Raw genomic sequence first — 18,823 nt, 5'->3', positions numbered from 1 at the left:
TCTAGAAGTTTGTGTTTTTTTGGACCTCTTAAGCCAAGCTTGGATTTCGTAACATTTTTTACACTGATTTTTTACTCTTTGTTCAAGCTACTAGAGTTTTTGGCCAAGTGCTTAAGGGAATTTGAGTAGTAAAAGGCAAGATAGTACATTCGAGAAAAAGTCTACAAGTGTGATACATGAGTGGACTTTTAAGTGGAATACATAAGCGAGTGGTGAGGTTCTAATGATTTATATTTTATACTAACCTTTGGCAGGACATGGCATCTGCATAAAATAAGTAGCCTCTTTCACCTAGGATTGCGACACTCTTAGGGGCATTGGAAAAACTCAGTACGCATTTGACACAAACCCAACTAAAGTTGGATAGGTTTTAGAAAACCACCGAAGATGTCAGTAAAAAGCAGGAAAAATTCAACAGATGAAAAGGAAGATGTGATGAATCAGTCCATTCTTTCCATTATGACGACACTGAGCATGAAGCAACAACCAGGAGAGGCAGGAGAATGCATGGGAAATGGATAATTACAACTTTAAGAGAGAAGATGAATTTAATTTCATATCAAGAAGTGGTAGATTAATTCACGATGGAAGGGAAATCAAATACCTAAAAGATAACGAAAGATAAAAAAAAAAGATAAGCTAGATCATTGACATAATTAAATATAATTAATAAATTTAATTATATAAATTATTCTTTAATTGTATGATCTTCATGTCTTCATGTCTTTTTAATGCTAAAAGTTCCTCTTCAACTTCTTATTGTATATATTCAAGAGATAGTCCTCTATTATACTCATTCCTAAAGTGAAATTGTCCTCAACTTCGTGTTACTTAGAGATTCTTTCACCTTTGTATTGGATCAAAAGATAATCCTCTATCATACCCCTTCCTAAAGCCAAGTTGTCCTCAACTTCGTGTCACCTAAAGATTCCTTCACCTTTGTATTGGATCAAGAGATAGTCCTCTATAAAAGAGCATTCTAAATTGTTATTAAAAACTAGAAAAAGAGAGGATGAAGAAAATAGAGGAAAAGAGAAAGAAGAGAACATTTTGAATTCACTACAAAAAATCATGTATATTGTGGAAATTTTAATATGACAGTTCTTTAAAACCGCCACTTTTTGATATAATATGATAATTAAAGAACTGCCACAATTTACATGTAAAATGCGATATTTTTAACTGTTATTATTTGAACCGTCACATTTTACATGTAAAATATGTAAAATATGACGTTTTTAACTGCCATCTTTTAATTAATATCAATATAACTTTCATCAATTTCACTTTCCCTCTTACTTTTCAATTTTCATGTCCACTCTTTCACTTTCCATGTCTCGCTCTTGTGTTTTCATCCTCCCGCTATCAAACCCTGAACACCGAAAGTATTCACCAAAGTTCTCATTTTTTGCTATCACCATTAACCCAAGAATTTAAATCTCAGTTTTCTAAAACTTTTGTGGTTCAGTTCTCCATTTTCACTATCACCACAACAGAATGTGGTGTGTTTTGTTCCCTAACCATCAAACATCCACTAGGAAGCAAGAGATTTTGCTTCTCCTGCCTAGTCTTCTTTTCGTTGGCTACCCCATAACCGATCTCAAGCTCATCGAGCCACTTCATCCAGATTTAGGTTCAGATCGACCTAGTCAGCACCGTGTTCGGAGTGGTTCCGCCCAATGTTCTAATGTTGAAATCCATCAACCTCGTCAATGATGGATTCTTCTGTCGTGCATCGACCACCCAAGGTAACGTTAGTCTTCTTAATAAGTGATTGTAGCTTAGGTGTTTGTGAAAATGTCACTTAGAAAAAGGTTGAATTTTTAACTACAATGAAGTTAGGTTAATGGGTTAGTGTTGTTTGATCTGTGACAAGATTGACCGGGTTTAGTAAAATGTGGTGATTTTGTGCAGTTTGATGTGGAGAGGAGAAAGGCCAATACAAGGGTAGAGATCTCCTGTGTAGGCAAGCCAATCAAGAAGGTTTTAAGTATCACTTGATTAATGCATATACTGCACGATTTAAATAAGCAAGGGAAGAATACGAGGATAATACAAAATTGTGATCTCTCCAATTTTTGCTAGAATGGGATGAAACCCTGACCCTTAGTTTTTATAAACATTGATGTGTAGATATTGGTTTATTGGCTTATAACATTCTTGTTTCTCTGTGTTTTTTTTATTGAGTTTTTATGCACTCTGTTTATTTTGAGTTCAAACTTCATTTCTATTGATATTTGGTACTTGAGTTAAGAAGTTAACTTAGTTCAAACATGATGTTTTTTTGAACACCCAATCAACCCTTGTAAATCACATAATTACTTATTGGGTTTGGTATATTTTGATTGATAGAGAGTGATTACTTTGTTTTGCAGAGTTTCTTGGTTGATTGGTTGAGACTTGATATTGGAATATGCAATTGGTGGACTGATGTTCGGTTAGATGCTCTCAATGAAGGTGAGTAATTCATTATCGCATAATTATTTTTGTTGTATTTTGTATGTTTAGAATATCACTTAGAGGTTTTTCTCCCTTTAAATGATCACAAGAATAATACAAAAAGAGGAACAATTAGTTGGTGCGCACTGTTTTGCAATCTTATGAGGAAGATGTATGTCAACTGTCACACTCTACTCTTCTTTTATAGTTAGGTCTTCATTTCTCTATGCATGCATAAAAAACTGCTTCAAGTTTTATATGTTTTTATGTACACCAGAAGAATGAGTCTTTTTACGTAGTGAGTTGGGCATGCAATGTTGATGGAACTCCATTTGTTGTGGCTGGAGGAATTAATAAGGTTATCCCAGTCGTTGAAGTTGGCAATGAAAAGATACATAAGGTATTATATTATTATAATGAAGTGATCATTAAAGTTTTGGCCATTTCGATTAGTAAATAATAATTCCTGCACCTTATGCCTAGGTCATGTTGATGGCTATCAAATTGTTCCAATAATAATACTCCTAATAATATTCTTATTAGTTAATAAACAAACCAACAACACTAGGTGACACCATACGTAAAAAGGAATATACCCACCAAAATTAACCACAATATTTTACCAATTACTATTAGCTTAACATAAAAAATAATTTATTAATTTATTGTTTTAAGATTTGGAATTAAAGATAATGCTAATTCTTTAAAAAATAATCCTACTCTTGCTTTTCAGCACTCAACTACTCTTGCTAGTTTGATATGTCCATTAATGAGGTATAATTTACATAGTAAATTACTTAAACTTATTATATGGATCTCATAATTTATTTCAATTTAACTTACTCATATATACTATATTATTTCTTCATTGCAGGCACCAGATATTGGAAGTGGTGTGCCATCTCTGCATGAAATACTAGGATCAAGTGGTGGAAGCAAAACACCTTAGACTTAGGACTTTTAATCTTGTCCTTTTTTTCTTAGATGCTTGAATATTTTGGTACTTTTAATGTTGTCTTCTTTTTTCTTTTTTTTTTTCATATGCTTGAATTGATACTTTGGTGTAGTTATGTTATATTGATAATGAAACAATTTAGTTTATCAATTTCTATTTGATAATGCTATAATTTTTTATATATTTTAAATTATCATGAAAAAATAATTTTATCGAATTATGAAAGTATAAGAAATATTAAAAAGAATAAATAATTAAATATTAAAATTACGTCACTTGATACACTTGATAATGACGTAATTAATTTCAAAATTAATTATAATTAATTAAATTAATGACAATTAAAAATGTCATAATATAATGACAATAATGTTAGTTTAAAGCGTTATTTTTCACATTATATTTGTTATCCAGTAAAAATATTACGTCAGTTTTAATTGACGCTTTTTGTCTCTTTAAACTGTCACTTTATACGTTGTATAAAATGATAGTTGTTGCGGCGGTTCATCTATAACCGTCATATTATACTTTGTGACGGCAAGAATTACGACATTTCAGGAAACCGTCACTCAAGTAAATTATGACAGTTAAAAACGACGTAAATTACAAAAATAAACGTCAGTATTTACATGTTTTTTTGTAGTGATTGTCATTCAACAAAAGTACTAACTTCCCTTTTATTGTTTTATTACCTAGGGAAGAATTATTCATAAAAGAGCAATTACATCAACAATGGGAAGAAGAAAGGATACCATGGGAAGATTTGTTCATCGAGCAACAATGGGAAGAAGAAAGGATGATAGAAAAAGGATGGCACAAGCTTGGAAATATGTGCCCATGTATTAACTTCTTTACCCATCTCTAACAAACTTGTGGGTGATCAAAGTCATACTTATATTTAGTTGTTTGTTTGTACAATATTCATTTTTTTTCTTTCAACATTGCATCTTTAATTTAAATACTTTTGAGTCATATTATAATATAAATACTTTTAAGTCATATTATATGCATTTGCATTCTTTTAGAAAGGATTATCTTGGTTCTTGGATTAGAACTTTAATTCTTATTAAAAGTTAACATTTTTGTGGTAAATCTTCACCTGACTTATCAATTTGCTAGATTGTGGCATCTCCCATCTTTGTCTTATTCTGCATTATTCTCTGATTTATTTGTGTTGTTTGTTTGATGATTTGGTTGCAAGTAGGTATTTGACCCTGGAGGCAAACCTCTTTTAGGATCCAAATTTCATTTTAGTAGATTTTTTTTTATTATTTTATATTTGTGCTTTGATTTATGTTTTTGTTTGTAGGTATGATCTTCTAGAATTCGAGTCAAATTCTCTTCAAATAGGGAAGAATGATAAAGAATCTTCAAGTGTTCGAATTTGAGGATAAATTCTTTTTAAGGAGTGTATGATAGATGACTACCTCCTAAACTCCAAATTGTACGAATATGAGGACAAATTATCTTCAAGAAGGAGGGTGTGATAGAGGACTATCTCCTAAACATATATAAGAAGAACTTGAGGGAGAACATTTGCAATTCAAAGGATCTATGACAAGGTCAAAGATCAAAAACACATCTAATTGAAGCTTATAATGTTCTATGAAGCTTATAATGTTCTATGAAGGAGGAAACTTAAAGAACATGAAGATCATAAGCACATTTGTAGAATAGTTATTAGAAAAATTTATTTATATTTCTATGTTTTTGGGTTTTGGGTTTTCTTCTAGAAATTAGTTTGTGTTTTTATATTTTTTGGCTTGGGTTTGGGCTTTCTTTTAGAGTTTCTAGGTTTTCTTAAACTTATGTGCCTATAATATAAATACTTTTGAGTCATATTATATGCATTTGCATTCTTTTAGAAAGGATTATCTTGGTTCTTGGATTAGAACTCTAATTATTATAAAAAATTAACATTTTTGTGGCAAATCTTCACCTGACTTATCAATCAGCTAGATTGTGGCATCTCCCATCTTTGTCTTATTATACATTATTCTCTGATTTATTTGTGTTGTGCCTCTTGAAGGTTCAAATTCAGAAACGATCGTAATCTTTCCTGGATACGATTGTATCATTGAGTGTTGTCTACGTAGGAGGAGTTTCAATTTTTGAGCTCCACATCAGTAAAGAATAGTGCCACATCTACATCATTTGCCAAATAAATATGCCTAATCACGTAAATGTTAATGATTTTAACAGCATTAACAAAAAAGGAGTTGGTTGAAGCGTTTTAACGAATTTTGTGACGTAATTGAAGCAAAAAGCTAAGTGGTGAACAACTTGAAACTTTCCAACCAAAGTGTGGACCAAACGTGTAATTAAGCCTTATATTTTTTATGGTGTAACATTTTGTGATATATTATAATTTCATTTATAATGATAATAATACATATACATATGGTAAGATATTATGGGAATATTTATTATAATTATATTTATTTAGTATTATTTTATAGCTTGGACGGAGGGGAGGTACATAAGTCTCTCAAGCTCTAAAGGGGAAGCCTATGAGCTTGTATTACTTTATATACTTGTTTTCCTAAGTCCATGTTCGATGCAACTGAATTGGAGTATGTCTCTCACCATGGGTTTGAGCTTATGTGATTTGCTGGTGTGGGGTTTTCTCAATGACTAAGTAAGGGTTCCGTTTAAAGTCTCTATGTTATTGGTCGTCTTATCTCCCTTTAAAGCCTTTTAAGTAGAAACATTGATGAGGGTTTCATGATCTCTATTTCATGTTTTATCATGTCAGTCAGCGACCATTCAACATAAGGGTGGAAAAACAGCCAACCTGACCCAATTTAGCCCGATCCGACATTGGCTCGTTGAAAACAGGTTGGTTGCCAAGTGAAAACAAGTTGAGACTTACAATCCGACTCACAAGAGAACATGTTGGTCCGTCTTTTTTTTTCTTTCAAGTTTGTGACTTAGGCTTTCAACACCATCACATTTGCTACCATATATCGCACCTCCACCACCACAGATCGAGATCCACGAACACTAGTGTTGAAGTCACCAGAGACGCAAATCTCCACCACGCCCACCAACACAACATCACACAAAATTGAAGATCTTGCCTCCACAACTACAAATTATGTGCCTCCACCACCTGCACTTCACTAGAGAGACCAAAAACGTGTTCACGGTGGTCGCGTCGCGCTCGTTGCCTTGCGATAGTGTTTGTGAGTGAGTGTGAGAGATATGGAAAATGTCTTCTTTTTTCCTTTTGTCACTTTCTGCACACATCAGCACAACACAATTACATTTTTCTCATTCAAAATGGGTCGCAGGTTGGCCTGCTGGCTGGCCCAATGAGTTGACAGGTTGCGACTGGCCAAGTTGTAACGGGTTGGGGGGTTCAAATGGTTAGTCCATCAGGTCTAGCCCACTTTGCCATCTCTAATTCAATATCGTCACGTTGTTTGATAATTCAAATAACCTTACCACTTTAGTGCATGAAATGGCGTTTTAGTGCTCAGAAAAGTTTTTCCATGATTATAGGAAAGAAATAAACTTCAAACCTCACCTGTCTCACTCACAGACTCACGTGTTTCACTCACAAGATCACAACATACTCTTAATACCACTGTTAAATGGAATGGCAGAGAACCGAAAATATATAAAAGAGAGCTTAGAGTAAAAGAAGCTACTGCTTGTCTTATTCATTAAAGATAAAAGCCTTTTTACAGGCTTATACATAATATATTTACTCCTAAACTCTAGGCACTAAATCATAATAAACACATGTTCTATATAAGATAACAAACTCCGAAAATTAAGGATAAATTAATTGAAATAATTCAAAACAACACTAATGTGCAGGAACATACCTAAATAATAAAACAAATGTCTTAACAAAAACAATAAGAGATTGATTTCTTTAGGGAAATTTATGGAGTTTGTCTAAGTCCTAATGATAAGTGTATGTATATTGGAAATTTTTAAGGTTTGTCGTGGGCTTACAAGAACTTGCGAAATGAATTTAGAATTTAACTTTGTTATTCCTAGATTGAATGTTTTGCTTTCAATTTTACATAACACATTGTTTTAGTCTATCACGTGAAGGAAGAAAATAAGGCAACAAGTTTTCGCAGATCTTTTTTTTTCAACTTATAAGATGGAAGTTGAATTCTTGATTTTGTTATTAGGATAACAAATAAGCATTTCTTATAAAATAATTTTTTTTTAAATATTCGTGGGTATCCAAATTGCAATATTTTTTTAAGCAAATATCCAATGAGCGAGGCGAGTAAAAAATATAATTTTTTCATACAAGTTGGATAGCCAATAGACAAACCCATTATCATCTCTAGTAGAAACTAGAAATATAATAAACAAAAAAAAAGGAAAACAGAGAAAAACTTGTGATAATTTTATACAAAATATTTCAAAATATCATCATCTCTTTATGTATAGTTATGAAAATATTTATTATATTTATATTTATTTAGTATTATTTTCGACTTTGTACAAGAAAATAAAGAAATTAAAAATCATTTTTTTATATGTTTCAAATCTAGTATATACAATTTATATACTCCAATTTTAATGGAAAGAGTTAAAATAATCATAATAATTAATAATAATAATATGTTACTATTACCATATCATTACTATTCAACTTTGTTATTAAAGAATTAGTTTTTGACGTTGATACCGAAACTATGAAAGTTAGTGTTATAGTATATAACTTTAATTTTTTTTTCATATATATATATATATATATATATATATATATATATATATATATATATATATATATATATATATATATATATATATATATATATATATATATATATATATATATATATATATATATATATATATATATATAATTAATTCTTCTACAAAATATTTCTTTTCATATTTTATCAATATTCGAAATATTATTTTCTTTTTTATTTATTATCAATTTGTTTGATTTGTAAAAAGTGTTTGTATCTAAAAATATATTGTTTATCGGTAAATCTTTAGGGAAAATGTGCCTAGATAAAAGGTTATAAAACTATATGTACATATCATATTCAAAAATACTTGAGCTAATTTAAGTTTAATAGTTGATTTTAAGATAATTGTTGACATGTGAATTTCATTTGTACAAGGAATGACTTATGATCTTTAGAATTAGAAGTATAGAAAATTTGAAAACTTAGTAAAAAGGTATATTAGAAAGATGAAAACTTGAACACTTAGTAAAAAGGTGGATTAGAAAAACGTTGGGATTCCTATCTCAATAGTATATTAAAAAGTAGGGGTGGGCAAAAAATTTAGTTTTTCTAATTTGTTCTCTTTTTAATATGTTTTGCTCCATTATTAATCCATTTAATCATATATGGATTTTTCTTTTATCTGTATTTTATAAACTTTTTCAGATTGGGTTTCTGTTTTAGTTATATAAACTAAAAATAAAAAGAATCCAAATTTTAAATCAGATTATATTCAGATAAAAATAATAATCTGAACCTAATTTCAATGTTCCAGATTAAAATTTTTTGAGAACCCTAAATCCCTTCTTCTTCTTTGCTCACCCCCAAAATCTCGAGAACCTCTCTTCCTCTGCTTCTTCTAGCTTCATCTGTGCTTCACCCCCAAATTTTCGAAAACCCTAAACCCTATCTTCCACTACTTCTTCTTGCTTCTTCTGTGCTTCACTCTCAAAATTTCGAGAACACTACGGTTGAGTGATTGAAGGTATTTGAATCTCTTCTCCATTTCAATAATGTTGCTAGTTTCTCCTATGTTTTATCTATTTTAAGTCTATTCATTCATTTGTTTGATTTGATTTTAGAGAAAGAATCATACTGCTGCGTTTCTCTCTTCTCCATTCCAATAATTCATGTTTCTCTTCTATTTTATCTAGATTTAAGTTTATTCATTCATTTGTTTGATTTGGTTTTAGAGAAAGAATCCCCTGCGTTTTGATCCACACTGCATTTTGATCGAGAATTGGTACCCAACACTGACTGCATCCCAGGTCTGTTTTCTGCACTTTCACAACTCAAATTTGGTAGGACAACTTGTTTTATAATACTTGAGTATAAAAGATTTTTTTATACTGTGAAGTGTATACTGCATCCCAGGTTGTTAATTATTAAAATTGAATGGTCAGCCATTTATCGATGTGGTGTATATTGTGAAGTGTGTTCATTTTATGGTTGTTTGTTACTATAAGACTTGATGTGTGCACATCTATGAAAAAAGTATGTCACTTGTCTTTGCACAACAAGGTGGATATATTCCTTTTGGACAACTGTTTTTAGCATTAAAACAACACTAGGTGTATGCAGGCTAGAAATTTTTTTATGGTTTCTTAACTATAAAGACCAGCAAGTATATTGAGACTAAAATCTTATGAGGGCCTTTTTTGCTAGTCTTCAGCTTGTGTGATTCCATATCGAAGTTCTTTATCACAACAAAAGGTGGAGGCACTTATTTGTACACAGGATTGGTTGAAAGACACACATTCACCATCATTGTTAGACTATGATTTTGAAGAGCTTCAATATGTTGACCAAGGTATTTTGATGTTTAAATTATGTAATAATATTATAATTAAATATGTATTAACTAATGATAATTTTTTTTATTTCTTAAAGAGTTGGTTTCATTAAAAATTAAAATTAAATTTATAAAAAGTTAAGTTTCATTAAAAATGGATTTAGAAATAAATCTAGATTCTTAATTGATCCAAATATTTAGATAAGGATATCTAACTTGATCCTAATATTTGGATATAAATTTTAAAATATTCAAATTGTTTTTTCAACAAAAAAGTGGATATGGATCAAAATCTGAACTATATATTTAGATTCAAATTGGATTTGGAGCGAATATCTAATTATCCAATCCATGCCCACCCTAATTGAAAAGGTTGAGATTTCAAGACGAGGTAAAAGTTTACATTCTAAACTATAATTTAGACTTAAGAAATACTAATTTTATATGTGTAAAACAAGAATTATGACCATGTGATAAATCTTGACAAAAGTGAGTGTTTTTTTAGAGACAACACAAAAAAGTGTAAAGTCCTTTGATACAACCAAATATTCTTGAATCACTCAAAAATTTAAGAGAATCAATCTCTCTAAAATAAAAAAGATAAACTCTAATTTTTTGACTAAAACTCAACTTTCTAATTTTTTAAATAAAACTCAACTTTTCTTCATTGATAAAATGGTTCATCTTATATAGAAATTTTAACCACTAAAATTGCAAAAAACACATAAACTGTAATTACATCTCACTTAAATTATTAATAATCTCATTACTTTTTGTTGATTGTAAGAACAAATTTGACAGCCCAAAAGTATTAGCTATTCATCCTGTTCGTCTCTCAAAGGCTCTGATTTTTAAGTTGACAAATAAATCTTTATTACAATTTAAAAATAAAACAAAACTAATTAATTAATTAAGAAAAACATAATTTAAACAAACTAATTACTTAAAAACTCCGGCAAGATGGTGTTAGTCCTCCTTTATTTGACCATGATGCGATTCACATCATGTTGCCTCTCACCAAAGCCACTTAAAAGTTTAAAGCTTTATCATCTCATTTGTCTCTGGATTTTGTAAATCAGAGTCTCTTGAGTGTTGTTTTCTCTTGCTACTCTTTTCTTATGCTTCATTATATCCACATATTAAACCCTCCACAAACTAAATACTGGTACAGCATTTAAGTAAAAAGAAAAGAAATTGGGCGACATACACTTTAATAGTAGTGACTGAGAACATAACTAAATAAACTGTCACAAATTCTTGCAGGAAGAAAAGATTTTCTAAACTAAAAAATTGTCCTGTATATAGTTAGAAATTAATTTTAAAATTGTATACAATCTTTCACAATATCTTCTCTAAAAGCTAACTTTTAGCATATTCATATTAACCTGTTCTATTTTTTCGTTTATGTTTTCTTCATTTGCTTCAAGTACTTATCCAAATAATAGAAAATTGTGAGGGAAGTTGGAACGGGTAAGCAATAATAATTGAGACATCTACTTCTATAGAAAATTGTGACTACAAATCAGTTTGAAATGACAACAACCAAATTTGTAACATTCAACTTCTATACAAGAGGCAGGGATGAGCTTTCCTCCAGAAAGAAACTGGTCAGATATTTTACCAGTGTTTGGACGTAGTCTCAATAAGTAGGTGTGTTTTTCATCCCCACAAACTGTTGGCCAGTGTCTACTTCAATCCGTACAAACTCCCAACTACCTGTTATGTCAACCATTATCAGAAGCTTGGAACATTGGTCACAACACAAATGTATTGCGGTAAAAAATATCATGATCATAAGATGCTATTATTGCATCAGAAAACACTTGTATTGAGAAGAGCATAGAAATGCTACCAAAATCCTCTCTTCAAAACCGCTTCGGCTTCGAATCTGCTAACGAAACTCGTATAGCTCTGCCATTCAAGTCCTGCAACAAATGTCAAATAAACACAGTTTTATACAAACCCATATGACTTTGAAATGTGAATTCCGAAAAGAAAAGGCACATCCTTGTTTTTATGCGTCTTCTAAACAAATGATGATATATGGAAGAAAAAGCAAACAAAAAATATTTGACACACCCAGTCTTCAGGATTAGGAAGCTTACCACTCCATCCAAGGACTCAATTGCATTGCTGACTTCATCGGGACTACTGTAAGTCACAAATCCAAAGCCTCTTGATCGTCCACTGTCTCTGTCATAGACTACCCTTGCTTCCAGGACATTTCCTTGTTCCCGAAACAATGACTCCAATGCTGCGTGGTCAACACCCCAAGCAAGATTACCCACATGGACTTTGTGTTTACTATCTGAAAAATCACCACCACCACCTCTGTTAGAACTTCTAAAACGAGATGAACTCTCATTCCGAGCAGGGGGTGGCCCAGCATTCACTTTCAAGGCCCTTCCATCCAGTTCCTATCAATTACCAAAATATTCATACCTTAGAAGTGATAAAGTAAATAACATACATACATGGCAGTGACAAATGAAAAATACATTCACATTTCACAACAGACAAGTTCAACCTCAAACAACACTGTTTAACCACTAGCTTGTTGGATTACAGGCAAATTGCTGTTTAACCACTAGCTTGTCTAAAAAGAAGAAAACAAACGCTAAACCTTCAAACACAAACCATGTTCATCAACAACCAAACTATAAACTCACATATCCATTGAACTGCTGAACAGCCGCTTCAACCTCCTCAGCCGTAGACATGGTCACAAACCCAAAACCCCTGCTTCTCCCAGTCGTCTTATCATAAATCACCTGTCCAAAACACAAAAACAAGTCACGACCCAATTCAATTCTGCCCAAAGGGCTTCCAAAAAACCCCTCAAAAAACCAAACTTGGAACCGAAACATAAACATCACCTCGACCACCTCCACGACCCCAACGCTTTCGAAGAGCTCTGCGAGCTGCGCACTGTCGACGCTGAACGGAAGGTTGCCGACAAAGACCTTAAGGTCGGGGGAGAAGCTCTGGCCGGCGCTGAAGGTGTCCTCTTGCTGGCCGTAGTCAGAGACGGCGACACGGGGAAGGAAGCGTGAGGGTAGGGAGAAAGTGGATTTGAGGAAAACGGTAGAAATGGAGATGGGTTTGGCGTTAGGGGTGAGGGAGAGAGAAGAGGAGAAGCATTTGGGAGAAGAGAGAGGATGATGTGTTCTGAGAGTGAGAGTTGGGAGTGCAAGAGAAGTTGCAGAGGTAGACATTGTAACGGATAAGGTTTTGGAGAAAGGAGAAGAAGTAGGGTTTATGGAGGAAGAGGAGATTTTGAGTGAGTGAGGAGTGTGATGATATTTATGAGCAAAAAGGAGAAAGCATAGTGATAAGGTTTATTCATCATCCATTTACTACTTTATCCTTCATCTTTCTCATCAGACAGATATTTTCTTCATCCTTCTAAAAACATTAGGTCTTTTCTGGGAATCAAAATATTTATCGACGTGGACATGGTAACGTTCAGACATTGAGGAGTTATTGGGCTTGGGTGTTCAGCCCAAATCCAAGTAATTGAAAATTCGATCCATTAAGATTAAAGTTGAAATGGGTATCGAGCAAGTGTGTGTTACGTTGTTTTTGTTGGTTTGTTCGAAGTAGGGCCAAACCGAAGCTGGATTTGTTGTTTTTGGTTGGCAAGTTGGTTTGGTCACAAAATCATTTTCTGCAGACACATCAGTGGACCCCATCTACCTTTGTCCCATAACTCACTATTGTCTTTTCCACAATTACATAACTTCTCTTTTCTTTCTTCACTTCTTTCTTTCTTCTCATGCACTCAATGCATCCATCCTTAAGTACCCTCACTACGTAAATCTATTACATGTAATTTAATTTAATAAAAATCATAAAAATAAAATAGTTTCTAAGATGAGATTTCCATTTTATTTATATTATAATTTATATCATCTTAATGAAAGAGTTAATCAATCTTACTTATAATGGAAAAGTCATCATTTTCACCACAGTTATATGTATAGTTATATATACGGTCTTGGATACGATGCTATCAAGAGTTATCTTAACATCAACTTTTATAATAGCATACTTTCATATTAAAAAAAAAAAACATGTTATAAATTAATACTTTATAGTTCAAATCGGTTAAATTATTCATTTGATTCCAATTTTCGTATGTAAATTTGAATTTGGTCCCTTAATTTTTAAAAATATTAACTAGGTCCCTAATTTTGATAATTTGTTTCAATGAAGCCCCTTCCGTTAAAATAGCAGAAACGGCGTTAAGAGCACAGTGACATAGAGAGGTTAGACAGAACTGAACAGTGAAGTGACACATTAAATGTGGTACACATGGAATTTTGAATGAATGCTGTAATAAATAAATAATTTCGAAAAAAAGAAAAATGGTGTGCATTTAAGTCCAACAAAACAAAAAGAAACCAAATTAAATACATTTACATAAGGTTTTTCTTCAATCCAACAGGGAATGCTTTCTGATAAAAGTCTGATATATTGCTCCATTGCCTACTCTGGACTCATAATCCCAACTTTTTGCCATGCAGTCCTTAAAGAAATGACTCGGTTAAACACATCAAAGAATCTAATGGAGACAAAAACTAGAGCAAGAGGGAAAAGATTCTATTTTTTAAAAAATAAACATAAATATTATGAAATAAATAAGCAGGGTAATCATTAATCAACTACCATTTTGCTCGAGCAGAAGAGAACTTCAGTGTCAATGGCTAGGGTTCGTGGCAAGGACTTTGTGTAGCAATTTGGTAATAACCATGAAGTTTCATCTTCACTTCATTATTGAGACTATTATCGTTGATCCTGGATCTGACAAATACAATAGCAGCACCAAAACTCCTCTCCAAATCAGTTCTTTCTAATTCCTCCCAATCATCCTCATCCGAGCTCAAATGCATAACTCACCTGACAATCCTCTGCTTCCACTGAGATCGCAATTCCACTAAGAACACTCTGATTTCAGTTGTTCGAACGCCAACTTTCCAGTAATGTGATCCCACACCCTCGTGATTCTTCTGCAAACCCCTCCTTCCTCCAATTTCAGCTACGAACGCAAACCCTAGAATAATCCCCAATTTGCTGGTTAACACAAACGCTGATTCTGTTTTATTACATATTAAATGCACACCATTTTTCTTTTTTTCGAAATTATTTATTTATTACAGCATTCAAAATTCCATGTGTACCACATTTAATGTGCCACTTCACTATTTAGTTCCGTCTAACATCTCCATGTCATTGTGTTCTTCACGTCGTTTCTGCCATTTCAACGGAAGGGGCTTCATTAAAACAAATTATCAAAATTAGGGACCTAATTAACACTTTTAAAAATTGAGGGACCAAATTCAAATTTACATACGAAAATTGGGACCAAATAAATAATTTAACCGTTCAAATTTTATAATTAAATGTTTTCAACTCTTACTATTAACTTTAGAATATTCATTGCCTAAAGTTTTTACTTACTTTTTGAAGTCTACACATTATCGGTAAAAAATTTCAAACTGACTTCTGATAAATTATCAATGTTTGAAACTTTAAAAGAACGAAAAAGTTTTGAAGAAATTTGTTTATATTAAATTAGACTAAAATCATAAGGGACAATAATGTTTTTGGACATATAAGTAACTTTTTAAATATGTATATATATATAGAAAGAGAGTTATTTCAAATTCTTAAAAATATTATCATCTCATTGAAGAAAAGATTCTCTCAATATTATATTACTTCTGTGATAAATAGAATATCCATGTGATGAATTGCTTAGCAATCTTATAACTACCTTTTTTTTATAATTATGGTATATATATTAATTATATGCTTCAATCATTAAGTTGACTTTAACTGATGCCACCAATTATGTATATTGGCTTGTAGACTCAGAAAGAAAATGATGAACCCTTTCGCAATCATATGCATGTACAAGAAGCTAAAGAACTTGATAATCACGTTTCTTGACTCCAAGGGCAAGAACTCTTCATTCTACTCACAATTTTAAAAATTAAGATTTAAGGTTTAGAATGGAGTTAAAATTACTATTGTTAAAAAATTATATATAAGATTTAAATTGTATAATAAAAAATTAAAAGACGAAAATTATAAATCTATTGGTGGTAGAAAGTTCAATTGAAAACATCTCAAGACAAAAACTCCTCCGAAGAGTGTAACCTATTTATGCTCCTAACTTTGGGTTATTTTAATTTGGAGCTTACATTGAACCATGTACTATTTATAATTTATTTTTCTTAACTTTTAATATTATTTTATGTGTTTGAAAACATGCTTAGTTATCTTTAATCATGAAATAATACCTAGAAATTTCGTCTTCAGACCTCTGTTGTTGGGCATCTAAACAAATTCGTGCAGTGGTCAAATATATATATAAGGTTGCACACTCTTTCTGTTATGCAATGCTTAAATATGAAGAAAGTGGTACGTCATCTAAATTTAAGATAAGTTTTAAAAGACAGTGACATCAATTTTAATTCTATATATCTCAGCAAACTAAGCACTCATAATCGATTTTTGTATATGGTATATTCAACATATGTACTATCTTATGGTATCACATATAATTAAAATATTTTTCAGCTTGTATAAGGATTTTATGGTTGGATATTAGTTGACTTTTTCAGAAATTATTAGGTCCCTACTCTATACAGATAATTAGATATTTACTGTTGGAAAAAAATAATAAAAAATCTGTATAAAAAAATTGAAATAAACGTAGCACATTCAAAAAAGTTTATGTCAATATCATTTGTAAGTTGTTGAAATTATCTTAATGATACTTCTTTATATCTTATAAGGACATTAACCAGAAGTCAACACGTGATTGCAATATAATTCTTCAAAATCATGGTCGTGCCAAGCTAACTGCTATAAGTCATAAATAATAAACCAATAAATTGTTTTGTATTAGGGCAACGTATTTATACCATGATCAATATCTGGATAACATGATATAACTTAAAAGTTATCCAAAAACAGTTAGCTAGTTGAATGACAGATGGTGTATATTAGATAAAATTAGATTTTTTATTTTTATCATAGGCACGTACATATTTACGAAAGAAAACCATAATATTTCTTTTAAAAAGAGAAAATGTCTACATGGAAGTGTCCATGTCCCAGAGATGTCAAAATAGGAACTCGCGAGTGAATCCGGCTTATCACGAGTTCGGATCGGGTTGGGTTAAATTTTTTTTACAAATTTTAATAGAGGTTGATTTTTAATCCAGTTCATCTAGAACCTGACTCACCCGGAGTGAACCCGTAGTGAGCCGGGTTGGCTCACCAATCCGCAAACAAAGGGTCGCACAAGTATTTTTTGTTAAGTTGGTCTTTGTATTTTGGTCATGTTAGGTTTTTTTTTAGTCAACACATAGATAATTTGTATTTTTGTGATTTTGGTTTGTATTTGGATTGTATTAAAGTTTATTTAGATTTTAATTAAAATTATAATCTAATTTTGACTCAAACAAAAAATAAAAAAATTGTATTTTTTTAATTCAGTGAGCCCGTGAGCCACCCTGTTTAACCTACCAACCTGTAGTGGGCCGGGCCGGGTCGGGTTGGAATTTTTTTGGCTCGCTAATAAGTGAGTTGGATTAGGTTGACTCACTAAGTGATCAACCTGTGGTGGGTTGCCCATTTTGACAGCTCTACACGTCCTAGATGCCACTATAATAAATGGAAACAAGAGATTTGTTTGATCACTTGATTTGTAAGCAATTTCCAAAAATCACAAACTCTAGATTTGGCATTGGGAAACACATGACACAATGAAATCAAGAGACACAAAAATATGAATTGTGCAATTACAAAATGAAAATCAAGTGATAGATATGTTAAATGATGTATTTATGATGAATAAACAATATGATGTGGGTTTTGATGTATTTATGATGAATAAACAACATGATGTGGGTTTTGATGTATACGAGGGATGTTCTGAATTTGCATATGATGGACCTTCTGATGAATATGATGAGTTGCTTAAATATTGTGACGAAGAGTTGTATGCAGGATGTCAAAAGTACTCAAAGTTGTCTTTTCTATAAAAGTTGTATCATACAAAATGCTTTTGTGGTATGACTGACAAGACTATGACAATTATTTTAGAGTTATTAATGGATAATTCGAACATGATAAATTTCCTACTTCATTTTATGAGGCTAAGAAGATGATTTATAAGCTTGGCCTTATTTATACATGTTGGCCTAATGAAAATAACATGTCTTGAAAAGTCCCACATCGCTTAGGACAACCAAGGGGTGGGTGTTAGTGACTATATAATGGACTCTAAGTCCATGATGTTCATTGCCCCAAGTCAAAGACACTTCAAGCTTGTATTTGACTTTTCTTATTTCTTATACTCTTGTAATAAGAGCGTTGTAAGGTTTGGGTTAAATTATTGCTTTGGAGAGTGTGGATGTACTCGGGGTCAAAGGGCATTAGAGAGTTGTCTATGTGTTTTCTTGTGTTTATTTCATTTCTCTATCAATAAAATGATTCTCGGAGGTTTTTCCTAACAGTGGTATCAAGAGCTATGGTTCGGTGGGATTTTTTCTTAGTATGCTTTGTGGTTGCAATGAAGTCTGATCTTCCACATAAGAAAAGATTAATTCCTTGTTGTTGGAGAATCATCCTTGGTTGTTGAAGTTGCAATGAGAAATTTGATGGAAGGATCATTGTTAGTGTTGTGTTGATGAGGTGAATCTATAACTGGGTTCATGGAGGTGCAAGGACTGTGAATCGTGTTGGATCTACAGTGGAGTTTTCTTATGGGGAGATGCTCCTGAATTTGCGAAGGATGTTGTAGTTGGTGCTCGCATGGCCTGGTGAGTGATCTACTATGGAGATCTTATTTGTGTGAGTCACGATTTGTGGCATGTGCGTGGAGGAAGTGCTCTCTGGTTTACAGATCTA

General features: G+C 31.9%; 1 protein-coding gene across 1 annotated transcript; it reads right to left on the bottom strand.

Moving 5' to 3' along the window:
• Positions 1–11,369: 11,369 nt before the first annotated feature.
• LOC114192672 (29 kDa ribonucleoprotein A, chloroplastic-like) lies at positions 11,370–13,275 on the bottom strand. The gene is made up of 5 exons (XM_028082449.1): positions 12,775–13,275; positions 12,568–12,669; positions 12,004–12,315; positions 11,751–11,823; positions 11,370–11,614 (listed from the first exon to the last, which is right to left on the bottom strand). The coding sequence occupies exons 1-4, from the start codon at positions 13,111–13,113 to the stop codon at positions 11,764–11,766; spliced, it is 813 nt and encodes a 270-aa protein (XP_027938250.1). The 5' UTR covers positions 13,114–13,275; the 3' UTR covers positions 11,370–11,614; positions 11,751–11,763.
• Positions 13,276–18,823: the final 5,548 nt, after the last annotated feature.

The sequence above is a fragment of the Vigna unguiculata genome, chromosome 7 (assembly GCF_004118075.2).
Source record: "Vigna unguiculata cultivar IT97K-499-35 chromosome 7, ASM411807v1, whole genome shotgun sequence".
Classification (NCBI taxonomy): domain Eukaryota; kingdom Viridiplantae; phylum Streptophyta; class Magnoliopsida; order Fabales; family Fabaceae; genus Vigna; species Vigna unguiculata.
Note: the sequence above shows the minus strand (reverse complement) of the source record. Positions and strands in the feature narration are given on the sequence as shown.